We start from the raw sequence: 23078 nt of genomic DNA on the forward strand, positions 1-23078 counted from the left end.
CTGCTTTTTTACAAAAATAAAATAAAAGAATATAAATTACCGGATTTGAACGAATATGAATAAAAAAAATGGAGCAAAATTCTTAATATGCACCGTCCTACACTCTAAAATGACCCTTTCACAAAATAGGATAAATATTCTTTTTTATTTATTTTCTAAATTAATATTTTTAAAAATAAATTTCTCTACCTTTTTAGAGAAAGATAAATAAATCACGCATCCAACTTCTCTCATATCCCCTCCCCAAACCAAAAATCGTTTTCTTCTCTCAATCGCAAAATTAGGGTTAGGGTTTTCATTTCCCCTCTCTTTGCCAAATCTCTCATCTTTCATCGTAGCCGCCGCCCAATCGAAGATGACAGGCAAGGCGAAGCCAAAGAAGCATACGGCCAAGGAGCTCCAAGCTAAGGCCGATGCAGCGTTGACCAACCGAGGCGGAGGGAAAGCTGGGCTCGCCGATAGAACCGGCAAGGAGAAAGGTGGTCACGCCAAGTACGAGTGTCCTCACTGCAAGATCACTGTTCCGGATCTGAAGACGATGCAGATCCATCATGAATCCAAGCATCCTAAGCTGACTTACGAAGAGCCCAGGAACCTTCACGAGGCTTTAGCTGCTCCTGCTGAATCTTCCAAGCCTAAGCCTGGTATCAGAGGAAGCCTTAAGAAGTGAGAGTGCTCCATGCTTTCGATTTGTATTATCGATAATCCGATTTGGGAATTTGCTGGGTCTTTTTTTCTTGAAAGCTCCGTGTTTGATGTGAGAAATATAATCTGCGTTGATGTTTCATGATATGCTTATGTCTTCGTATTTTTATGTTATGATCATATATATTAAAAAGAAAATTTAACTTTTATGAAATGTCTTGTTTCTAACTTATGGGTTTCTTTGATTCTGGTTACTTTCTTGTCCATTAGCTGCAAATGCTATCATCTGTTGATCTTGGTGCGTAAGAGTTTATATGCTTGTTCTGAATCTATTCAAGGTGCTTTTAGGACAGGATCTCTGTTTTTGATCAGACATGTTAACTCATTAAGATGAGCGTACAAAGAGTTTGAGTTTGGTTCTTTTTTGTATGCTTGTTCAGAATCTCAGCATCTCTGCTTCTGATCAGACATGTTGGGTAAGCCTCTTTAGGTGAAATCTGTGGGGATTTGAGGATGACTGAAAGTTTCTGCAACTCGTATTAAAACGAAACCAGAGATTATTACTTCGATTTGATGTCTGAAACAAGAGATTACTACTCTTATTTATGTGTTTATAAGCAGAAATTGCCAATTGGCTTTTGCTTTATTCTTGTTTTCTTTTCGTTAAGAAAATGAAAAATTATAATCCTCATTCAATTTCAGGATGCTCTTTGTGGTTCTTTTAACCCGAATCAAATGACAATGGACTTAAATTACAGATTCTTTGATCTTTCAACGACTTGAGTATTCAGAATCAATTCTTTATGGCTTTTCGGTGTCTGTTCTTGTTAGTGGTTGATGGATATATAAAAAATGCAAATTTGAGAGGATATTTCCGATTTCTTTTGACAAGTTTTATTTATTGGATTCACCTCTCAACAGTCCTGATCATGAACATCTTTATACTGAAATTTTCTTGTATGTTCTGATTTATTAAACCAAGGGTCAATGTATCATGTTTCTATTTTTTTAGGCCTACAAAAACACTTTGAAAGAGTAGCAAACTCGGTTCAATTGACTTAGTTCAGATACATATAAAAAATGACATGTTTCTTAGGTTTTTATGAACAATTTAAGAATCAATCTGTAGACTTCTCTAACTGTAAAAAAGAAGAGAGAGAGACCAAATCAAATCCTCCGTTTTCTCAAAGTTTTATAAACTACCCTAAAACTCAAAAGAATCATCATCATCATCACAAGAAATGTAAAGAATTAAATTCCAAAAAAAGGAGGGAAAAAAAAAATCCAATTTCACCCTTTGGTGGCTTGAGGTTTTTGCTGTTCTTGGACAACATTCTCTTCTTGATACAGCAACTTTCTTCTCTTGAGACCATAACCATTGTACTGATAGATAATGCTGTATAGACATTGCTTTAATCTGAGCACCTCAAAATCCTCTATGAACCTTAGGTCTCTTTGTCTCCATTTCAAACCAGCGTACTTCTGATATTCCTCAAGAACTGATGATAAACACCAGTTTTGCACTTTCCTCAAACACCCCACGAGACAACCTGTCCTATGCTGCAATTAGCCACGGGAACACACCATTAGATTCAGTCTTTTAGCTCAACCCAAAGCTTGTTAAACCCCAAAAAGGGTTTTGGAGCTAGGATTCTTACCTTTCCGCGCTTACAATGGATGAGAACTGGATGATTTCTAACATCTGTAAGCAGACAAACATAAGAACACAAATGAGACAGCTATAAAGAAGAAGGTAAAAGGACATCAAGGAGTCTCTGTTGGTTCCTTACCAACTAGCACTCTAAGAGCATTCAACACTGTATCCTTTGGCATAGGAGTTGGAGGATCCTATGAGCGTATTAATAAAAAAAATCCAAACTCAGAAACCAAAAAAAACATAAACATGACTCAAAGAAGCTAAATATAAAGCTTGAAGCCTGATAACAAGATTCATCAATACAATTTGCTATTGCTGATCATGCAAATGAAGGTTATACAAACTGATTCAAAAATGTTCTTGACAAACTCAAAAAAAAAAAGATTCAATTCAAGTACAAAGGTAAGAAAAGGGAACATACCGTTTTGCCTTGGATGCCAAACTGGAAAAGCTTGATGTTGTTGGATTGGAGAGACTTGAGATTATCCTCAGGGTATGGTTCAGGACACAGATAACTGTTTCCAGATAAACCCAACAAAGTTTTGTAATCAAATCTTTCTGCGTTGAGGTCAATTCCAGTTAATTAATTATTATAAGCTAGTCTATTTATTATGATAGTGAAAGAAAGTTGTACTAATTTTTAAGGAATCTATCTCTCTATAAAACAAACAACGACAACGATGCCTCCTCCTGGATTACTAATTAATTAAAAAGACTCTTCTTTTATCCTAAATTTAAAATTAAATAAAAGCACTTAGAGGCAACAGGAGATTCAGAATCAAGAATCTTACATGATGGATCGAAGATTTAGGGTTGATAAGAATCCGAAATTCTCAAGCTGAGGGAACCCAGATCGGTAAATGCCGTCTTCCACCATTGAAAAATTCGGCGGCGGAATCAAAACTTCGCCGTCGTTATCATCATCCAACGCTTCCACGATTAAACCCATCAATCTCAACCCCGCCGGCTCCGTCTCTCGATTGGGAGGGAGAGAGAGAGAGAGAGAGCGCTAATAAACCCCCAAAATCTAGAGAGATAGAGATTGATTGAACCAAACGAGAAAATTACAATATTTTTCTTTTTATATGATTATTGAGATAAATATCATCAAGTGGGGGTTTTTTTTTTTCTAATTTATAAATCTTTGAAAATGGGAGACAAAAAAGATGACGAAGATTTAGGAGTTTCTTCAAAAAAAAAATCAAACTTTATAATAATAAAAAAATTAGTTAAAACCGCAATTAGATTTGTTGTTGTTGGATCCTCCTCTGTGAGGTTCTTTTTTTCTTCTCTCTGTAAAATCTCCACCAGATTATGACACGTGTCACATCCTTCGCTTTTCTTTTCGTTAACTGATTTGGAGAATTCTGTTTTGACCAAACGGGTCAATTTTTTAGAATTTTCTATTTTTATTCCTTTTTACGTAACGTTGAAGATTTGTTAAGACCTTTACAAAAGTTATTTATTAAGCTTAAGAATTAGGATTCAACTGTTTTCTACAACAAGGGTTTATAAGATACATTGTATTTACATAATAATATATATAACCCACTATATATAAACTTCAAATAACGTATGATCGATGCATATTCATACATTATATATTTTCATATATAGATCAAATTTACCATTATATATGTATCAAAATATGTGTATAGATTTGTAAAACAAAGCGTGATTAATTAAATAGAGAGAGCTATGGAGTGGATTATAAAGTTGGATGAAGCTAATGATTATGAGGAGGAGGATTAACAGCATCTTGTTTTGTTGAAGAGGCTGCAGCAAGCAACTCCGGTGGTATGAGATCTTCCCATCCTTTACCTTTACCTGTTGTCCCTGCTACTGCGGTTAAACCAGTTTCCCAACCGATGTGCGATACATGTTTTACGTTCGTTGGAACTCCTATCTCCATTCCTGTTGTCTCTATTTCTTCATTCTCTTCTTCTTTGTCAGCTACAAATTTTGGAAGCAAGAAAATTTAAAATACTATACATTACTTCTTATAGATTTTGGCTCTATAGTCATTTTGCCAATCCGTATAGTTTATTTAATACATTATTTCGTAAAATTACATCGACTAATATATTACCGAAGAGTTGAGAAATGGTTTTGAAGCTCTTGAAAAGCCGGTTGATACCGGTAGAGATCTCTGGTTTAGAAGCTGCGAGGAACTTGAATACATTCTTCATGTGGTCTTCCTCTTCTTGGTCACGACGTATCTCTTTCGAAAACACACATCATGATAGATCACATATATAGAAGACACATGAGATATGAATTCAATATATATATATATAAGCTACGTACGTACGTACATAATATATATAAAGAGATAAATGAAACCTTGAGGAGAACGATGATGATGAGGCTTAGAGTTAGAGAGAGGAGATAAAACGGCAACACTTGAATCGGAGATACACCCGACGGAGAAAGGAAGCACCACAAGTCTCTCCATTCTATCTCTCATTTTCTACCAAAGCCTTTCCTTTTAAAATACTTATATTTATATATAAAGAGTGTCTCTGTGTGTGTGTGTGTGTTATGTATATACACGATGCAAATGACAACCCACCAAATGTTTTAATGTAATTTTTTGTTGTTTTGTTTGTAATCTTTGTTAGAATATAATTTGGTAGTGGTCGTGTTATGTGTTTTGGCTGACTTTGTTGTGAAGTTACAATGATGTTTACTTGTGTATATCAAGTTGCGGTAGAATAGAAAGTGATAGCTTTAAGTTTGTTTTTTTTTTTGGGCTCAACTACTGTTTGGTAGACTGTTTTCTTTGGTGACGTATAATTTGCACTACATATTTGATCTTTTTTTAAGAAATAATTATAATATATGGCTAATTCGAAATGGTAGTTTGCTTATTTTATCCATTGTAAGAATATGACAATTGTGTGAGTGTCTTGTCATTGTGAGAATGGCATTGATTTCGTTTGTTATTAAACTCTTGTATGCACTTGAATCAAACGATCGAATGCATGTGTGAGTGCCATACGATCTAATTATGAAAATTTCATCTACTCTATGTAAACGAGAACAATCAAAAATCTATTTAGATTTGTGTTAATCAATATTTTGCAAATTAGTTAGCTACTTCATATAACAAATTATTTTACACGTTCCCTTTCAATGTTTCTCATCGCAAATGCTAAATTTTAATTATAGTTTGTGTTTTTTTTACGTCGTTTCTGTTTAACATATAGGAAGAATAGTTTGATCTAAATGGAGTCCATGATGAATACTCAAAGAGTCTATTATAGTGTACGTATAATGATGGCTTAAATGATTAAAATGTACATTAGTTGTTACGCCCCCTTGGAATTAAAGCAATCTATTATTTATTTATTTATCGTTTTATTTTGCAATGGATATATATATATAAATTATATAATGCGAAGGCCTCTCCTTTACTATAATTTGTATGCTATATATAGTACAGGCGTACAACTAGCCATCTTCGAACGTTCACAACTAGCCATCTTCGAACGTTCCTAGATTGATTACATTCACATTTCATCTACTACAAACATATTTACCAAGTCGAGGTTTATAATTAAACAAAAATACTGTATAAGTTACGACTTTTTATTATATGTAAACTTGTAATATTTCTAAGCTAACAAACTTATTTAAGCTTAATGAACATGTAATGTGGAAACACATGGTTATATAAATACACTGTAAACAATTTCTTCCTAATTAAGATATAGTATTAAAGATATTTACATATTATTTTTTGTGTTTAAGTTTCATTTTTCACAAAAGAAATGTGGACATATATTAGATTTGTATGACAATCGAGGTGTTTCAATACGAAAAGTTTTGTTGCAAATGTGTTGAAAGATGACTTTCTTTATCATCAACTTCTAAGAAATAACTCTTGAAAAGATTAATCATGATCAGAAGAAATGTGTTCCTCTTCCTCTGATTCGATCTGATGCAAAGACGACTCACCACTTTCCTCCTCGGTATCATCATCCGAATAAACACTTTGGTCTTTAAATTTTGAGCTATGAATTTGCTCAAACCGAGTTTCATGATTTTCTATCTCTTCTTCTTCTTCATCATCATCATCATGAACAAGACTATCGATTCGCATGCTTGTGTTTCTCGGCGAACCATCATGAGCAAGACTATTGATTCTCATGCTTGCATTCCTCGGCGAATCATCATGAGCAAGGCTATTGACTCGTATGCTTGTGTTCCTCGGCGAATCATCATAAGCAAGGCTATTAATTCGCATGCTTGTATTCCTCGGCGAATCATTATGAACAAGGCTATTGACTCGCATGTTTGTGTTACTTGGTGAATCAACATGATCTCTATCGCTGTTAGACCGTGAAAAAGTGCTTTCTTCGCTTGATTTAGAACTGGTTTTACTACTTAGCCTCTCGTTATCTTCTTCCTCAGAGCTATAACTATACTTTATCTTCAAGCTCTGTGCAGCTGCATTTGTTTCATCAATGGATCGTCTCTCACTTCCAGAGTTAGAGGAGGAACTACTAGAGTCTCTGGGTTTTGGTAAGTGAGAATGTTCCCCTTCTTGATCTTTTTCGGAGTTTGAATCAGACCCATCATTTGAATGTGTCGTTGTCTCTTCCTCCTCTTGCTTTTTCTGACTTCTTATTGGTTCTTGTTTTATTTCTTCTTCATCATCTTCCGATTCTGATGAAGAGCTAGAGATTTCGTCTTCCTCTTTCCGAGGAAGAGAAAAAGGAGTTACCGAACAAGAACCGTGTCTGCTTAAAGCAATCGACATACTTTTGTCCCTGAAGGACAAAATTGGCACTGTGGTTGGAATACCATCTTCCGTAGACATTGAAAGGAAGCTAAGGGCAACCATTACATCGCTTATCAAAGGACGAGCAGATGGTTCCTCTTGTAGACACATTGATGTTATTGCCACAGCTTGATTTAACCCTCTCTCTGAGAAATTCTTCTTCAAGAGAGGATCAGCCATATCCGGATATCTTTTTGGATCTTTAAATATTGGTTGTGCCTGCACAAAAGGAGACTATATCATTAAAAAAATTCTCAACGTGTTGAATCGAAGAGAAGGAAAAAATATGGGTTTAACATGGTTTACCCAAGCAACTAAATTTTGTTCATCATTAGGCTTAGTGTTGTCAATAGCTCTCCTACCAGTGATGAGTTCAAGCAATACAACTCCAAAGCTATAAACATCTGATTTGACAGTGAGATCTTCCCCTCGAGTGTATTCAGGGGCAGAATAACCATAAGTGTCCATAACCCGAGAAGAAAGAAACAAACTATCACCTGTCCCAGGTTCTAGATTATGCAGACCAAAGTCACAAAGCTTAGGGTAAAACTCAGCATCTAACAAGATATTAGAAGCTTTCAAATCTCGGTATATCACTGGTGGATTCACTTTGTCGTGCAAGTAATCCAATCCTTGTGCTGCACCAAACGCAATTTTCATCCTCGTTATCCAATCCATCGGCTTCTGCCCTGATTTTTGTTCTACATATTAAATCCACTATTAGCATAGAAACAAAACCTAATGTTCTCTTCTATAAACACTTTTTACATTAAATTTATTGAGAGCTTAGTTTACCGTAAAGATGGTCTTGAAGGGAACCTCCAGAAACATATTCAAAGACTAAAAGTCGTTGATCACCATCAGCGCAATATCCTATAAGCTTAACAAGATTTGGGTGTTCGAGTTTAGCCAACGACAAGACTTCAGCTTGAAACTCTTTGTTACCATGTAATCCATGCTTGTCTAGCTGTTTTACAGCTACCAACTACACACACATAACAACATAATCACTTGGGTTAAAATTGAAAACAACCAAAAAAACTTGTGGAAATTGTACTAATTATCTTGTTTTCAATGATGAAACTAACATAGTTGCGACCTTTTGAGAGGTTTTGGTAATTACATGCGATAAAATGTACGAATTCTCATAAAATCAAATCATTTGTACTTTGATATGCATTGAAAAAGTAACGAAAGTTGTAGAGAGGATTTGGTAATAAACCTGGCCAGTAGATTGAAGGGTTCCTTTGTAAACCCTGCCAAATCCACCTTCTCCTAAAAGACATTCTTGCCGGAAATTCTTGGTCGCCGTTGCTAATTCTCGGAAATTGAATGTTTTCACTGACGATTGTTCTGTTTCTCGTTCTTCAGTTCTTTTCGTCATCGCCACTGAAACCAAACAAATCCCACAACATTTTCTTTTTTAAGAAAATAGGTTTTCAAATTCTACTGTTCCAAGACAAGAAAGCTAGCATAACATCTTTATAAAAAAAATTGATGGAAGAACTCAAATACCAGGTGGTCTAAATTCTTCGTGTTCATCGTGTTCGTTGGTCTCGTTCGTACAAGGAGAGCTTTTGCTCTTTTTTGAAGTGAAACAAGGAAAACAATTCATGATTATTGTTCAAAATCAATTTAGTCTTCAAAAAATCTATAAAAAAAAAGTGTTAAAAAACTTCTTTTGTTATTCAAGGTAATAATTAGTAATGGCGGGGTCCTTCAATTTTTTGAAGGACCCACATTAAAAGAGACAAAATTTTGAGAGATTGTTAATAAACAAATCAAAGAAAAAGCAAATTAAGAGAGAAAAAGAAAGATGAAATTGAAACCAATCAGAATACAAGATGAACAATGAACTTCTCCAATGATCTATCCGAAAAGAATGGAAACTAGTTTCAGTTTTTTTTTTTCTCTTCTTTTACGAATTCTATTTTTTGTTTTTGCTACATTGTTTACATCCCCTAAAGCATGGGGAGCCATTCTTATTACTATCATCTTCAATCTAATTTTAAATCTAGTTTTAGTTAGTTGTAAGAATTATTATCTTCTAATTGCATGATAAAACCACTCTCATAAACCACAAAGACAACAACAATAAAATAAAATTGGAATTCATTAATTTTGAAATTTGTCCCCCATTTTTTGAAATTAATGTATTATATAGCAACCTGTATCACTGAAATACACACATAAAAAAGTTAATTTAAGAAAGAAAAATAGAAATAATGCTTAATTCTGGCTCAAAACATATCAATACAAATTGGAATGATATTAATTTTCCATGAATGTTTTTTTTTTTTTTTGTCAACATTTTCCTTGAATGTTTTAATTTAAAAAATACTATGTAAATAACCTATATTTGTTATATTCAGATATGATACCAAAACAAAAGAGATAAATAACCATTTGAAAATGAACACGTGGCATGATTTTTAGTTAACCTTTACACTTTCCCAGTCTCTTCCTTCTTTCATTTTTTTTTTGTTGGGTGTCGCCGTCTGCAATTTCTCCCCCGACGCTGATAACCGTAGCGCTTTGAATTCACAGTCGCTTGTCGCCGAGTTCGGTTTCCGAGTCCGAGTCCGAATCGAAGCTGATTCGATTTCTGTCGCTGTCTCTATAACCAAAGCGAAGATCTCCAGAATTTTCCCAATTTCTAGAAAGGTGGTGTGTTAATTTCCCTTTAATTCGTTGTCTGGGACCTGAAATGCTATCCATTTGGAAATGGTTCTCTTTTAATTTCATCGAGATGATCTTCTTCTTTTTTTGTTAATTGAGCTTATGATCCAAGTATTGGATTTAGGGTTTTTTTTTATGTGTGTGTGTTCCGATTCTGAGATTTTACCTCTCTCTCCTTAGTAGGTACCAGGTGTGTCGTTTTGAAGATTATGATAAGTGTTTCGCATTGAGATCAAGAAGACGAACAAACTCTTTTCAGATGCAATGCCTAATGGCTGATGGAGCTTTAATTACTTTGGATTCCGATGATATTTTAGCAGCAGACCATGTTTTAGCTGTAGGTAAAGAGTTTCCCGATGTGGAAACTTGCAGAAGAAGTTTGAAAGATTTGGCTATAGCTCTGCATTTTGATCTCCGTATTGTCAAATCCGACCGTAGTCGATTTATAGCCAAATGCTCTAAAGAAGGTTGTCCCTGGCGTATCCATGCAGCTAAATGTCCAGGCGTTCAGACTTTTACTGTTAGGACGCTTAACAGTGAGCATACTTGTGAAGGTGTTCGTGATCTCCATCATCAGCAAGCATCTGTTGGTTGGGTTGCTAGATCGGTAGAGGCACGGATCAGAGATAATCCGCAGTATAAGCCCAAGGAGATATTGCAGGATATACGTGATGAGCATGGGGTTGCAGTTTCTTATATGCAGGCTTGGCGTGGGAAAGAGCGCAGTATGGCTGCGCTTCATGGGACTTATGAGGAAGGCTATCGGTTTCTCCCTGCCTATTGTGAGCAGATTAAACTAGTCAATCCTGGTAGTTTTGCTTCTGTTTCTGCTTCGGGACCCGAGAATTGTTTCCAGCGGTTGTTTATTGCGTATCGAGCATCTATCTCCGGATTTTTCAGTGCTTGTAGGCCTCTTCTTGAATTGGATAGAGCACACCTTAAAGGGAAGTACTTGGGTGCGATCCTCTGTGCTGCAGCTGTTGATGCGGATGACGGTTTGTTTCCTTTGGCTATCGCGATTGTTGACAACGAAAACGATGAAAACTGGTCCTGGTTTCTCTCGGAGCTGAGGAAGCTTCTGGGGATGAATACTGATAGCATGCCACGGCTCACTATACTCTCTGAGAGACAGAGTGGAATTGTAGAAGCTGTGGAAACTCATTTCCCTACTGCTTTCCATGGGTTTTGTCTTCGTTATGTTAGTGAAAACTTCAGGGATACATTCAAGAACACCAAGCTTGTTAATATCTTCTGGAATGCGGTTTACGCGCTCACAGTAGCAGAATTCGAGTCGAAAATAACTGAAATGGTTGAGATATCACAAGATGTGGTTGCGTGGTTTGATCTCTTCCCTCCGCATCTCTGGGCTGTAGCATATTTTCAAGGTGTGCGGTATGGACACTTCGGTTTAGGGATCACTGAGGTATTATACAATTGGGCTCTTGAATGCCATGAACTACCAATCATACAGATGATGGAACATATCCGGCATCAGATTTCAGCTTGGTTTGATAACCGCCGTGAGTTGAGCATGAGATGGAACTCAATACTTGTGCCATCCGCAGAGAGACGTATAACAGAAGCGGTTGCGGACGCGAGGTGTTACCAAGTGTTACGCGCGAACGAGGTAGAGTTTGAGATTGTGTCGACGGAGAGAACAAACATAGTGGATATAAGGACACGAGTTTGCTCATGCCGTCGCTGGCAGCTTTACGGACTGCCTTGTGCTCACGCGGCTGCAGCACTGATCTCGTGCGGTCGGAACGTGCATCTGTTTGCAGAACCGTGTTTTACAGTGTCGAGCTATCAGCAGACATATTCGCAGATGATTGGGGAGATTCCTGATAGAAGCTTATGGAAGGAGGAAGCAGAAGAGCTTCAAGGAGGTGGGATCTTGAGGATACGACCGCCGAAAACGAGGAGACCACCAGGTAGACCAAAGAAGAAAGTGGTTCGAGTTGAGAATCTAAAGAGACCGAAGAGGATTGTGCAATGTGGAAGGTGTCATTTGCTTGGACATTCTCAGAAGAAATGCACACAGCCAATTTGAGATAGACGGTTCTTTAAGTACTTTGTGTTTTCTGTTACCTTTCTTGTTTTGCTGTAACTTGTAATGTTTAAATTGCACTGTACGTATAGAGAACTTGTTTTCAAATGGAAAGGGGTAGAACTTGGCTGAACTTAACCGTGCTTTGAGTTAAATTAATCTGGTTCTTGATTCAGTTTTTAAATTGTCACATTACATAAACAAAAACGTAATTCGGTTCGATGAATGCTTTCTTAGATTTACTTCACTTTCGGTTCTCAAAAGTCAAAACCATGTCAAATTTAGGATCAGATTAGACCAAATGGTTAGGGTCGGTTTGAAGCGAAGCATAATGATATGGTTTCGTTATATGAGTCTTCTTTTTGATGCTCTGATTCAAACTTTATTAAACCTTGACCTAACTCAGACCGGATTGGTTAGTTTCGGTTTGGGTGGTTTCTGGTGGATTAGAATCAAAGAAGTCTTTGACACTTAAACGCACGATCAAAGAGAAAATTGCGGGACGGAGCAGCAAATGCGCGAAACGTTTTTGGACCAATTCTACAGTAAAGTGATAAAAATCTAAACCATTCCCACGATTTGTGTTTATCCTCTCTGAAAAAAGAACCTTGGATCTGCTGCATTCTCTCCGAACCTTGAATCAGGTCAATCTCTCGCAAACCAAAACCTTTTTTCAATCTCGTAGATTAGTTATAATTTGTGGGTATTGCTTTGTTTGATCTGCTATTTCGTAAATTTTTTTCTAGGTATCGTTCGATTCTTTTCTCCCTGTAAAAATGTGATTTTTCTTGATAACAGGATCTTAGTAGATTAATCGTTTTCAACTGTAATGTCCCGCTTGTTGATTTCAATTTTTTGACCGTACAGTTCATGCGATCCGTGAGTTGACTGAGAAGTAGATCTTTGAGTTGATTAGGTTTGATGCCTATGGGGATCGTGTTTTTGGATTAGGTTATAATTTCCTGATATGCACTGATGAGTGATTTGATCTCAAAATGATTTTTTTGCCCTTGATTAGTTTCGATATGTGATTTTTGTGAATATTAGTTCACATTGTTCTGACCAAGTTCAAGTTTTGATGTATCTTTGCAGAAGAAAGCTTCTGAAGATTACCTTGGAACTTTTCTGTTTAGAAGATTGTTGAAAATCAAAGATGTCTTCAGCTGAGATAAACAAGAATGAAGTCGACATTGTCATTGGGGCTCTTAACGCTGACCTCACTCAGTTTCTGACCAGCTGGAGGCCTTTTTTCTCCGGTTTCCATCTGATTGTTGTCAAAGATCCTGAGCTTAAGGAAGAGCTCAACATACCAGAAGGCTTTGATGTTGATGTCTACTCAAAGACTGACATGGAAAAAGTTGTGGGTGCATCCAATTCCACAATGTTCTCGGGTTATTCTTGCAGATATTTCGGTTATCTCGTATCGAAAAAGAAGTACATTGTCTCAATTGATGATGATTGTGTTCCGGCTAAAGATCCCAAGGGGTTCCTGGTGGATGCTGTTTCTCAGCACGTCTTTAACCTCGAAAACCCAGCCACGCCTCTCTTCTTCAATACCCTTTATGATCCTTATTGCGAAGGAGCAGATTTTGTCCGTGGATACCCTTTCAGCCTCAGAAGTGGTGTCCCTTGTGCTGCATCTTGTGGACTTTGGCTTAATCTAGCTGATCTTGATGCTCCAACACAAGCTCTCAAGACAGAGCAAAGGAACACTTCCTATGTTGATGCGGTTATGACTGTCCCTGCCAAGGCTATGCTACCCATAAGCGGTATCAACATTGCTTTTAACCGCGAGTTGGTGGGTCCAGCTATGGTGCCTGCACTCAGAATAGCTGGAGAAGGGAAAGTGAGATGGGAAACACTTGAGGATGTCTGGTGTGGGATGTGTTTGAAACATATCTCCGATCATTTGGGTTATGGTGTGAAAACCGGAATGCCTTATGTCTGGAGAAACGAGAGGGGAGATGCCGTGGAGAGTTTGAGGAAGAAATGGGAAGGAATGAAGCTGATGGAGAAAAGTGTTCCCTTTTTCGATTCATTGAAGTTGCCGGAGACTGCGCTCAAAGTTGAAGATTGTGTGATTGAGCTTGCTAAAGCGGTGAAAGAGCAGTTGGGTTCAGATGATCCTGCCTTCACGCAAGCTGCTGATGCTATGGTTAAGTGGGTCCAGCTCTGGAACTCTGTTAATTCTAGCGGTTAAAGTTAAAACTGATGAATCTATCTCTTCAGGTTAGATTCCTTTTATCACTTTAGGTTCCTTTATCACTTCTACGCATGTCTCAGAGATTTACCAAAGTCGTTTGCTTGCTTTTTCAAAGTATGATCATGTTTATTTTCTCTGTTTTTATCTAATTATAAGCATGTTTTTGAGACTTTCAATAATGTAAAACTTGACTGATGAAACCTATCTGGTTCTCAACTTGATGACAATATCTATTGCTTAGCTTTTTCTTCAGTTTCTTACTCTCATTCTCCAATATCACTCTTGTAGAATGAAATTTGCTACTATTAGCAACTTGGTATATTCACAGATACAACGAATTAGTCATTCCTTTTGTTCTATAAATGTGGAAGTTACAAAGAGAATACAAACAATACATGTTAGACAAACTCATGGTTCTACGCAGAGTGTTCCGTGGTTGAAGATGATGATGCTTTAGGTGCCAGTGCCACAGCATTGAGCAAAGATTGAGTGTCTATAAGTTTTTCCCTAAGCAATACATTGTAGTCATAGAGAAGTTGAAATTTCTTCTTGATGTCCATTGCGTCCACTTCTGAGCCAGAAGACCCTTCATTGAACACTGCAAACAGTACCAGTGCAAGGTTTCAGATTTAAAATCATAAAGTACTATCATAAACCAAAGATTTTGGTTGAGATCATTGCTGCAACCGGTGTTTCTCCTCAAACATACTCAATGTAGATCTTTACCTATTATTTTATCACTTCTACTTCTAAAACCTAAACCATACGACCCAGCTACTTCTAAATCAGAGATTAAATAAGGATGTTAAATTATAAAAAATGGTAAAAATGTAAGTCATACCCATTGGAGGAGGTAGAGGGATTATATCATCTTCACTGCGAGAAAGTGGATGACTTTGAGAAGAGTGGTTTATACTCTTCTTATTTGAGATATTATCTCCATGTGCCAGAGAAGACGCCGAATCGAAAGAGCTCATTTCTAGACTTGCAGGTTGTGGAATTACATTCTGGATAAAAAGGATAGACAATCAGGAACATGTTCAAGTAGGAAAGGCGAACCCACAAATAAAGAGTTAGTTACCTTCTCAACACATAAGCTAGGTTTCTTGTTCGCCATGATAGAATTCTCCGGTTTTGTTCTTGATGATCCACCTTCTGAGTTATTAGAAGATGTTGAAGGTCTCGTTAAACCACAAATTGCTGATTTCCTTTTGATGGCATCATCGACCAATATGCTGCAATCCCATGTGTATGCAACATATCTTCTCAGCTAAATGAGAAGTATTCTATGAGCAACTTACGATAAGAAAAGAGGCTATTGCAAGAAGAGAAAAGGGGAAAACAATTACTTTATCCCAGTGTTCTAGAGCTTTACGACGATTCCTTATCTTCCTGAAAACAGTATCTTCAGTTCGCAGCTTCTTGACCCTGTACTCACACTATATAAAGGGCCGAGTTACCACCATCAGGATATGCTCAAAAATGACTAGAGAATTTTCAAATACTACATTACACACTCGCTAATTCATGAATCATGATGACCAATACTGATTAACAATAAGTAAAAAAGATGAAAAGGCTTCAAACCTGCACTAGAAGGTAGAAAAATATGCCAATACTGATGCAATACAAACCACCAAGATCGGCAAGGAAGCTAACTGTAAAATAGTAACCAGACAAGAATAAAAAAATACTTCAGTTATAACTGAAGCTGCTCTAGTATTCTCTAACTGCACACTAAATCAAGATACTGCCTGCACTTCACGGTGCAATTATATACTCAAATGGATAAGAAATAACTAACTACTCGGACATGAGGGATTCACAAGAAGTGACTAGAGAAAGTAAATGGAGTAAATTAATTTACCAGGGCCGAGTATATTTTCATGGTCGATCTCAACAATATAAGCAGAGAGATAGTTGATGAACAATGTGGTGTTGAGTATGCCATCTGTTGACCTCCCCATAGATGCCTGAAGCTGATTGTTGTCTCGGTAAACTGAGCCAGGGATAAACTCGTGAAACAGAGGTTGGATTAGCTTTAGATCATGCAGATGATGGTAGATCCGAGGAAACAGATTAAACTTCAGTATGTTCCCTTCAGTTCCACGGAAAGTAACCGGACTTTCATCAAGAATGCTTCCGTTTCTCAGAGTGCCACTAACAAAACTCATATGCTTCTTGTGAGCTCCATTCTTAGACGTAAAGTTAAACATGAATCCAACAGCAGCGGCAGGCGAATCAGGGAGATCAACGAAATGCCAGGAGATATAGATGTAATCGCTGGTGAGGCGACACTTGGTACACTTGAAATTCACAGTTGGCCCTGAAGTTGTATTCTGGCAAGTATAGTTTCCCAAACTAGAAAGAGAAGCAACTTTGAACTCACTGAATCCGGGATTACCAGTGACCACATTACCAATTCCTCGTAAATTGGAGCAACTCATATCAGAAATAGCAGTGATGTTAAACTCCAAATCGTTCTCGAATGAGATCAGATCCGGAGAACCAGTAGCTCTCACATTGTGAACTTCGATGGTTCTCTTGGTTATGATTTGGTAAAGCAACCTGTGAAGAAACTTTTAATAGCAAGTCAGTGTTTGTTTCTAAGTTTAACAAGAACCAAACAAGAACACTAAATTGTCAAGCTTTCAAACTCACGCAGCGAATAAGCCTATGAAAACTATCCAGCTCGCAACAGATAACGTTCCACCAAGCTCTGTTTTACGTTTCCTAACAATTTGTTGATCATCCTGCAATATTCAAAAATCTAATTGGTACCTCAAAAAAACCAAATTTATGAGTCAGGGAAAAGGGAGGAGGTACTAACGAGCCAATGTCTAGTGGAGAAGAAGACGTCGAGTCGAGTAATCCACCAACGGAGATTGAACCAGACATTACGACCATCGCCGAGCTTGGTGAATCTCAGGAAGAAGCAAAAGATTAACCAGGAGAGAAGCATAACGAGCGTGGCTTCTAAGAACACAGCTTGGGACTGCGTGAACTTGCGGATCCTATCGAAGGCGAATAAAGTCTCCGCAAACGATACTATGCTGTAGCCGATATCTTTGTCCGTGGAGATCGCCGACGGCCAACCGAAGATTTCGCAGCTGTCGGAGCTCCGGTTAAGAAGCTGACCAATCCCGCACGCACAGCGCGTGGCGTTGTATGTTATGGAGTTTCTAGGGCACGCCATCACAAAGAGCAGATGAGCTTCGAAACGAAGAAACGAAGAAACGAAGCAGACGAAGAGAGACGGAGAGAAGGAGAAGAACAAAAGGGGCAAGAAAGGAATTACATCTTTTAGTTATTTAATTTTTTTTTAGGACAGCTTTAAAGAACCAGACCGCGGAAGCAGAACCAGCCTGTTAAGAAAAGTGGCTTGACTTCGTCAAAGGTCAAGAACCAACAAAATTGACAAAACCGGCTGGTTCGTGTTATCCGGTTCGGTTTGCCCATCAAAATTTCCCGCCAGACCAAACAAACCGCCAAAACAAAACATCAACCACCAGAGATTTTCTTGTTACTCTCACTTCATTTCTTTCTTCTTTTTTTTTTTTTCTTTTTTTTTCTGATTTTCTTGTTTGAAGAGAGTTTACATACAATAGTACTCAAATTAATGTGCCCTTATTCATGGAAATTTGATAGTCAGAAATAGTGATCTTCCTCTTCATCTCTTTAATTAGTGTGTTATAAATATGTTGCATCCTTATTAAGTTTTGAAGTATGGTTTAACAAAAAAAAAGGTTTTGAAGTTTGATATAATTAATTTTACTGAACTTAAAATGCACTCGTTGATTGTAACTTAAGACTTTTGTACTCATATGAAAGAGTGTTACTGACGCGAGTCAATACCTTTGAGGACTTTAGTTATGCCTAAAACTAACTAAGTAATATTTCCCCATAACTCTCCATGCATGCTTTTTTCTCTGAAAAAACGAATGTTCGCCCCAGAATAAAAAAAGCATGATGTGGAGCAAAGGGAGTACAACAAGTAAGGTGCTGTAGCATATATTGAGTGAGTGACGAAGCATGAAGGAGCCACATTATTTGTGAGCCACAAACAAAAAAAAATATTATACAAAGAAAAAAAGGAAACGTACAATAGTGAAGTCGTTTCAAAGAGAGGATTTATTCCCACCTGCACTTGGTGGAGCTTTCTCTTTTCCCAAGTCTAAAGAACAAACACACACATATATATATATATATATATACACACTAATACTGCCTTTATGAAAATAGTTCAGTGTTTTCTTTTAAATACGCAATTGAATGAAAGAAAGATTAGTGTGTGTGGATATTGATAAATTCTATTGGATATAGCTAGTCCTGTAATATTGATATGATCGTATTATGGTATATATATCCCTTCTATTACCTACTATTTACTTCGGTCTTCAATGATTGTTAGTGAACAAATCTTTTCGATCGACCAAACACATCCTCTCCTTTATAATTTGTGTCTTCTGATTTGATTTGTAACTTTAACAACATGATTACATTTCTACTTAGCACACCGTATCAAATATCACATCTCAGTTACTTCTGGCGAGTTATCTCATGAACGGATGAGATTTTCTTGGAGACAGAATTACATCATTATTCTCGAGTTCAAACTCAATTTAGATAGAACCTGTAAGCCCTAATATAAATTCATATAAAATCATCAAAATTATATTAAAAATCGTAAAAATTCAAAAAAATTAAGTTTGAAAACATCCCTTTTCTCTTATTTTCTGGTTTAAGATTATATAACAAAACATCATGACGTCAAAAGTCCAAATTAACAGAACGATGGGTTTGGAATAAACCCTCAAATCATGCTAGCTATTTCTGACATAATTGAAGAATAATAACGATAATATATATATATGGAGGACGAATGAACTGAATAAAATTTAATTTTTAAAAAATATATATGTACAAGACTGCATTATCAACACATCAAAAGATAATTTTGAAAGCATATTATAGATTTGTAGTCATCAAGTGATGAATAGAACTTATTCCACAAGCATTATTATTCATACTTATATATGATCCCTCAATTTCACCAGCGATTCTTCATCCTCCACGTTCACACATATTTCTAATCCACCAATTTTTAATTCTTATTGTTCCATCCATCAGTCAAATTCCCTTTCCTTTGTTTTAGTCCGACACTATCTATATACTAATTTACACAAATTAATAATGTTTGTTTATTTTCTTATTTATTTTGTTCCAAATCTTTTGTAAAGCTGGGTATTTTTCTTTCTCGTTCTAAAACCATGAAATGTTATTATCAAATCAAAACAAAAATATATGCTTTCCATATGCATGTGAATGATTCTCTAGTAATTAGGTCGAATCAGTTTTCTCATCATGAATATATGTGCTAGAAAAATACTTTGTGATTTGTGTCATTGAACTAGCTAATATGTTGTTCACCTAGTAATATGTGTGTAGTTGTGATTAGAGTCAAGAACGCAAAAAAAAAAAACAAGAAAAGAAAAAACGAAATATATCTGGCTACCGAAAAAAAGAAAAAGATTCATAAAAGTCAAATTGTTTGCAGACAAAAAAGGTTTACATTAGTCATTTTTACTCTTACTTTATGTTCTAAGAATTATGAAATGATCTTTTTGTCCTTTTTGATTTATAAAACCATGAAATGTTATTGTCAAACAAGTAATGTATATATTTACATGCGTTTTTGGAAGAAATCTCATTTTGTCGGTTATGAAATTGGTTGCTATCGCCAGGTGCGTAGGGCACAACAATACTCAAGTCGGCATTTTCCATTTCAAAATATTCCATGCACTCTTACTAATATATTACATGCACGATGAGCATATTCTGCTCCCATTTATGAAAGTAAAGAATAATTTAATTGAACTAATTTATAAATGATTATTGGGTTAATTTAGTTTTAATATATTCTGTAATGTAGCACATATGCTCATCATATGTGGTTGTGGTTACGACAGCTAGAAACATATATTGGTATGGACAAGCTCATGCAACCTAGCTCACTCAGTCACTCTTTATCTGTGACAATACCATTAATTATTTATTATAATTTTAATTATAGTCAAATATTGAAAGAAATAATGCATGTTTACGTCATACACAAAATATTACGCTCAATATTTAGAGGAAACAATTGGAATAGAATCATATGCCACGGCATGGTCTGGTCAATTGTACTGATAATGATAATTCTCTTTTTCTCCATAAAACTATTAATGGTTAATTGAAAAATAATATATAGATACTCAAAATTAAATGCTGGCAATGATTTTATAGGAAATTAAAGCCATTTGATTTATAAATACTTGTGACTCTCTCATTTTCTAAAAATACTATATGTTATTCTACCAAATTTTTTTAAATTGATATATTATATATCTTTCTATTTTATTTTTTATTTTTTTTTATCTTTCTATTTTCTATCAAATAAAATAAGTAAAATGTATCTATAAATAGGAACATGTTGGTTTCTCTGTCTTAACACATTTACTATCTACCAAGGAGCTTAGAAAGCTTAATTCAGTTTCTTTCCTTTCGTTTACTACCATTGCAAACTCCCTCGAAGTCCTAAAAACAAATTTTATACTATAACTATTAACATTTGTTTCTCTAACTAAAACCATGATAAGTTTTGGAGATGCTTACAAAGTAATCGAAGCAATGGTTCCGCTCTATGTAGCCTTAATCTTAGGCTACGGTTCTGTGAAATGGTGGAACATCTTCACTCGTGATCAATGCGATGCCATAAACAGGCTCGTTTGCTACTTCACCCTGCCGCTTTTCACCATCGAGTTTACGGCTCATGTTGACCCATTCAACATGAATTACCGGTTCATCGCGGCCGATGTCCTCTCTAAGGCCATCATAGTCACGGTCTTAGCGTTTTGGGCCAAATATAGCAACAAAGGAAGCTATAGTTGGTCCATTACTAGTTTCTCTCTTTGCACTCTTACTAACTCTCTTGTCGTCGGTGTGCCATTGGCTAAGGCAATGTACGGGAAACAGGCTGTTGATCTCGTGGTTCAATCCTCCGTGTTTCAAGCCATCGTATGGCTCACGCTCTTGTTGTTTGTCTTAGAGTATAGAAGAGCTGGATTTAGTAGTAATGGTAGTGGCGATTCGAAAGTTGAAAACATCAATATCGAAAGTGGAAAAAGAGAAACTGTGGTTGTGGGAGAGGAGAAGTCGTTCCTTGAGGTCATGTCCCTCGTGTGGTGGAAGCTTGCAATGAATCCGAATTGCTATTCTTGCATCCTTGGTATCGCATGGGCTTTTATTTCTAACAGGTACAAAATAAATGGTTCGTTAGAGTATATATATTTGGGTTTATGAAATGTTTTAAAAAGCGTTAATTAGTGTGTGAGATCAGGAGATCACATTTAAGTAAACTTTTAAATTGCCTAAACACATCTGTAGTTTGACGTTTTAGACCACCTAAATAACTTATGTGTCTAGACTCTAGCGCATGACCATCTACCGTAGCAAAATTTTTTTTTTGGTTTTTTGCGTTTACGTTTTGGTTTCCATGATTCCATGTTACAAAAAACACAAACATAGATGCAAATGAAATGAAAAGTAACAATCGTGACCTAAGTCATACACCAGATTATATTAATTTATTTGCTTTTAGGGTTTGATTAGGGTTTAAATAGTACTTCGTATTAGAGACTAGAGTCTTAAACAATGGGTTTACGGTTATAATTATTATTTCGTACTAGTAGATACTATGATGAACATGATATTTAACAAAGACTTAAAATCTAACAATTGACGATGGAAATATAGATGGCATCTGGCGATGCCGGGCATATTGGAGGGATCGATTCTAATAATGTCAAAAGCTGGAACAGGAACAGCCATGTTCAATATGGGTACGTTTATTTATGTTTCCATGCAAGTATCTATCCATGAAAATATTATACGTATCAATATTGGTATAACAGTGAGTATACATACATATATACGTACGCAGGGATATTCATGGCACTTCAAGAGAAGTTGATAGTATGTGGAACAAGCTTGACTGTGATGGGGATGCTCTTGAAGTTTATCGCTGGACCTGCCGCCATGGCCGTAGGTTCTATAGCCTTTGGCCTCCACGGCGATGTCCTCCGCGTCGCCATCGTTCAGGTCACTAGTTATACTTTTCTTGTACGTTCTTTTCATTAGGGTTTTGTTTGATCAAGTTTTGGGTTTGATTTGACGCTGTGTCTAAAAAAGTAGATAATTTCCTTCCATTCACTATCATTATACAAACTTGTAATATTTTAGATCAATGATTCATATATTGTTTGTGAAATCTACAGGCTGCCTTGCCACAATCAATCACTTCGTTCATCTTTGCTAAAGAATATGGATTACATGCAGATGTTCTAAGCACAGCGTAAGTCAAAATTAAGAATGGGATATAAAAGTTTTTTGTCCATATTTTTTTGTTTCTTCTATATAATTAATTGTGATAAATATTGTAGGGTGATATTCGGGATGTTGGTCTCTCTACCTGTGCTCGTCGCTTACTACGCAGCTTTGGAATTTATCCATTGATTCAAATTAATAATTAAATTCGATCATATATCAATGTTTCTCTCTAATTACCTGATCTGGTCAATGATCTTTCACAACTACTATACTGTTTCTTCTTCTTCTTTTTTTTTCTTTTTTGTTATCGATCTCTTTTACACTTTAGAAAAATATAATGTTTTTTTTTCCTCTTGAAAGGGGATTTTGAAGTGTATTATTCGAGATATGGAAACCATTAATCGAACTGTTACTGTTAGGAATTGTTAGGATAAAAGAACATTTAGATTTATCTATTTTTATATACTGTAGTTCCTAACCTGTCTTTTCATGAGTATGCAACTACTATTAAGAAAAGATTGATGAATCTCCAAAAAGAAAAGTATTTAAACATCGATGCCATCGTGTTGAAATTCAATACAAATTTCTATAATTATATATGTGATTCAAATATAATTTTTAAGAAGGAAATAACTATTATAAGAATATATGAATCGAAATTTGTATTAGAGATCAATCAAGTCAAAATCTA

At 36.1% G+C, this 23078-nt stretch overlaps 8 protein-coding genes across 14 annotated transcripts; 4 read left to right on the top strand and 4 right to left on the bottom strand.

Annotated features, from left to right (window-relative positions):
- The first annotated feature begins 214 nt into the window (after nt 1-214).
- LOC17881169 lies at nt 215-875 on the top strand. The gene has a single exon (XM_006288889.2). It carries the CDS (start codon nt 356-358, stop codon nt 668-670), a length of 315 nt encoding a protein of 104 aa, XP_006288951.1. The 5' UTR covers nt 215-355; the 3' UTR covers nt 671-875.
- An 804-nt stretch (nt 876-1679) lies between these two features.
- Nucleotides 1680-3410, bottom strand: LOC17881121 (probable tyrosine-protein phosphatase At1g05000). 2 transcript variants are annotated; one of them, XM_006288605.2, is made up of 5 exons: nt 3094-3394; nt 2724-2817; nt 2436-2493; nt 2304-2347; nt 1680-2205 (listed from the first exon to the last, which is right to left on the bottom strand). In XM_006288605.2, exons 1-5 carry the CDS (start codon nt 3249-3251, stop codon nt 1936-1938), a joined length of 624 nt encoding a protein of 207 aa, XP_006288667.1. In that variant the 5' UTR covers nt 3252-3394; the 3' UTR covers nt 1680-1935. The 2 variants fall into 2 exon arrangements, with proteins under 2 accessions (XP_006288667.1, XP_023636946.1); XM_023781178.1 differs by lacking the exon at nt 2436-2493 and having other exon boundaries at nt 2081-2205; nt 3094-3410.
- Nucleotides 3411-3904: 494 nt separating this feature from the next.
- On the bottom strand, nt 3905-4775 carry LOC17883073 (CRIB domain-containing protein RIC4). The gene is made up of 3 exons (XM_006288754.2): nt 4646-4775; nt 4392-4523; nt 3905-4255 (listed from the first exon to the last, which is right to left on the bottom strand). The coding sequence occupies exons 1-3, from the start codon at nt 4767-4769 to the stop codon at nt 4029-4031; spliced, it is 483 nt and encodes a 160-aa protein (XP_006288816.1). The 5' UTR covers nt 4770-4775; the 3' UTR covers nt 3905-4028.
- A 1230-nt stretch (nt 4776-6005) lies between these two features.
- Nucleotides 6006-8794, bottom strand: LOC17883689 (receptor-like kinase LIP1). 2 transcript variants are annotated; one of them, XM_006287169.2, is made up of 5 exons: nt 8604-8794; nt 8311-8477; nt 7884-8073; nt 7395-7777; nt 6006-7307 (listed from the first exon to the last, which is right to left on the bottom strand). In XM_006287169.2, exons 1-5 carry the CDS (start codon nt 8701-8703, stop codon nt 6198-6200), a joined length of 1950 nt encoding a protein of 649 aa, XP_006287231.1. In that variant the 5' UTR covers nt 8704-8794; the 3' UTR covers nt 6006-6197. The 2 variants fall into 2 exon arrangements, with proteins under 2 accessions (XP_006287231.1, XP_006287232.1); XM_006287170.2 differs by having other exon boundaries at nt 7395-7789.
- Nucleotides 8795-9553: 759 nt separating this feature from the next.
- On the top strand, nt 9554-11952 carry LOC17881259. 3 transcript variants are annotated; one of them, XM_023781313.1, is made up of 2 exons: nt 9554-9752; nt 9948-11952. In XM_023781313.1, the coding sequence occupies exon 2, from the start codon at nt 10027-10029 to the stop codon at nt 11815-11817; it is 1791 nt and encodes a 596-aa protein (XP_023637081.1). In that variant the 5' UTR covers nt 9554-9752; nt 9948-10026; the 3' UTR covers nt 11818-11952. The 3 variants fall into 3 exon arrangements, with proteins under 3 accessions (XP_023637081.1, XP_023637082.1, XP_023637084.1); XM_023781314.1 differs by having other exon boundaries at nt 9951-11952; XM_023781316.1 differs by having other exon boundaries at nt 9958-11952.
- Nucleotides 11953-12323: 371 nt separating this feature from the next.
- On the top strand, nt 12324-14264 carry LOC17884093 (probable UDP-arabinopyranose mutase 5). 2 transcript variants are annotated; one of them, XM_006289083.2, is made up of 2 exons: nt 12324-12458; nt 12907-14264. In XM_006289083.2, exon 2 carries the CDS (start codon nt 12968-12970, stop codon nt 14012-14014), a length of 1047 nt encoding a protein of 348 aa, XP_006289145.1. In that variant the 5' UTR covers nt 12324-12458; nt 12907-12967; the 3' UTR covers nt 14015-14264. The 2 variants fall into 2 exon arrangements, with proteins under 2 accessions (XP_006289145.1, XP_023636272.1); XM_023780504.1 differs by lacking the exon at nt 12324-12458 and adding an exon at nt 12538-12560.
- A 35-nt stretch (nt 14265-14299) lies between these two features.
- Nucleotides 14300-17327, bottom strand: LOC17882797. 2 transcript variants are annotated; one of them, XM_023780502.1, is made up of 8 exons: nt 16848-17321; nt 16679-16770; nt 15885-16585; nt 15605-15675; nt 15367-15456; nt 15099-15287; nt 14859-15024; nt 14300-14615 (listed from the first exon to the last, which is right to left on the bottom strand). In XM_023780502.1, the coding sequence occupies exons 1-8, from the start codon at nt 17211-17213 to the stop codon at nt 14434-14436; spliced, it is 1857 nt and encodes a 618-aa protein (XP_023636270.1). In that variant the 5' UTR covers nt 17214-17321; the 3' UTR covers nt 14300-14433. The 2 variants fall into 2 exon arrangements, with proteins under 2 accessions (XP_023636270.1, XP_023636271.1); XM_023780503.1 differs by lacking the exons at nt 14300-14615; nt 14859-15024 and having other exon boundaries at nt 15150-15252; nt 16848-17327.
- A 3205-nt stretch (nt 17328-20532) lies between these two features.
- LOC17883263 (auxin efflux carrier component 5) lies at nt 20533-22656 on the top strand. The gene is made up of 5 exons (XM_006287998.2): nt 20533-21315; nt 21815-21900; nt 22002-22159; nt 22336-22412; nt 22501-22656. The coding sequence occupies exons 1-5, from the start codon at nt 20651-20653 to the stop codon at nt 22571-22573; spliced, it is 1059 nt and encodes a 352-aa protein (XP_006288060.1). The 5' UTR covers nt 20533-20650; the 3' UTR covers nt 22574-22656.
- Nucleotides 22657-23078: the final 422 nt, after the last annotated feature.

Source organism: Capsella rubella, unplaced genomic scaffold (genome assembly GCF_000375325.1).
Source record: "Capsella rubella cultivar Monte Gargano unplaced genomic scaffold, Caprub1_0 scaffold_6, whole genome shotgun sequence".
In the NCBI taxonomy this organism is placed as follows: Eukaryota; Viridiplantae; Streptophyta; class Magnoliopsida; order Brassicales; family Brassicaceae; genus Capsella; species Capsella rubella.

Coding starts and splice junctions, on each gene's coding strand:
- LOC17881169 (XM_006288889.2), top strand. CDS start 356: ATGACAGGCAAGGCGAAGCCAAAGAAGCATACGGCCAAGGAGCTCCAA.
- LOC17881121 (XM_006288605.2), bottom strand. CDS start 3,251: ATGGGTTTAATCGTGGAAGCGTTGGATGATGATAACGACGGCGAAGTT. Junction 2,818..3,093: donor CTAAATCTTCGATCCATCAT/GTAAGATTCTTG, acceptor ATCTGGAAACAG/TTATCTGTGTCCTGAACCAT. Junction 2,206..2,303: donor TCCATTGTAAGCGCGGAAAG/GTAAGAATCCTA, acceptor GGCTAATTGCAG/CATAGGACAGGTTGTCTCGT.
- LOC17883073 (XM_006288754.2), bottom strand. CDS start 4,769: ATGAGAGATAGAATGGAGAGACTTGTGGTGCTTCCTTTCTCCGTCGGG. Junction 4,524..4,645: donor TCATCATCGTTCTCCTCAAG/GTTTCATTTATC, acceptor TGTTTTCGAAAG/AGATACGTCGTGACCAAGAA. Junction 4,256..4,391: donor AACCATTTCTCAACTCTTCG/GTAATATATTAG, acceptor CAAAATTTGTAG/CTGACAAAGAAGAAGAGAAT.
- LOC17883689 (XM_006287170.2), bottom strand. CDS start 8,703: ATGAATTGTTTTCCTTGTTTCACTTCAAAAAAGAGCAAAAGCTCTCCT. Junction 8,074..8,310: donor CCCTTCAATCTACTGGCCAG/GTTTATTACCAA, acceptor ATGTGTGTGTAG/TTGGTAGCTGTAAAACAGCT. Junction 7,790..7,883: donor CCTTCAAGACCATCTTTACG/GTAAACTAAGCT, acceptor TTTAATATGTAG/AACAAAAATCAGGGCAGAAG.
- LOC17881259 (XM_023781313.1), top strand. CDS start 10,027: ATGCAATGCCTAATGGCTGATGGAGCTTTAATTACTTTGGATTCCGAT.
- LOC17884093 (XM_006289083.2), top strand. CDS start 12,968: ATGTCTTCAGCTGAGATAAACAAGAATGAAGTCGACATTGTCATTGGG.
- LOC17882797 (XM_023780502.1), bottom strand. CDS start 17,213: ATGGCGTGCCCTAGAAACTCCATAACATACAACGCCACGCGCTGTGCG. Junction 16,586..16,678: donor TTCATAGGCTTATTCGCTGC/GTGAGTTTGAAA, acceptor GTTTCTTCACAG/GTTGCTTTACCAAATCATAA. Junction 15,457..15,604: donor TTTTCTACCTTCTAGTGCAG/GTTTGAAGCCTT, acceptor CCCTTTATATAG/TGTGAGTACAGGGTCAAGAA.
- LOC17883263 (XM_006287998.2), top strand. CDS start 20,651: ATGATAAGTTTTGGAGATGCTTACAAAGTAATCGAAGCAATGGTTCCG. Junction 21,901..22,001: donor AACAGCCATGTTCAATATGG/GTACGTTTATTT, acceptor ATACGTACGCAG/GGATATTCATGGCACTTCAA. Junction 22,413..22,500: donor GCAGATGTTCTAAGCACAGC/GTAAGTCAAAAT, acceptor TAAATATTGTAG/GGTGATATTCGGGATGTTGG.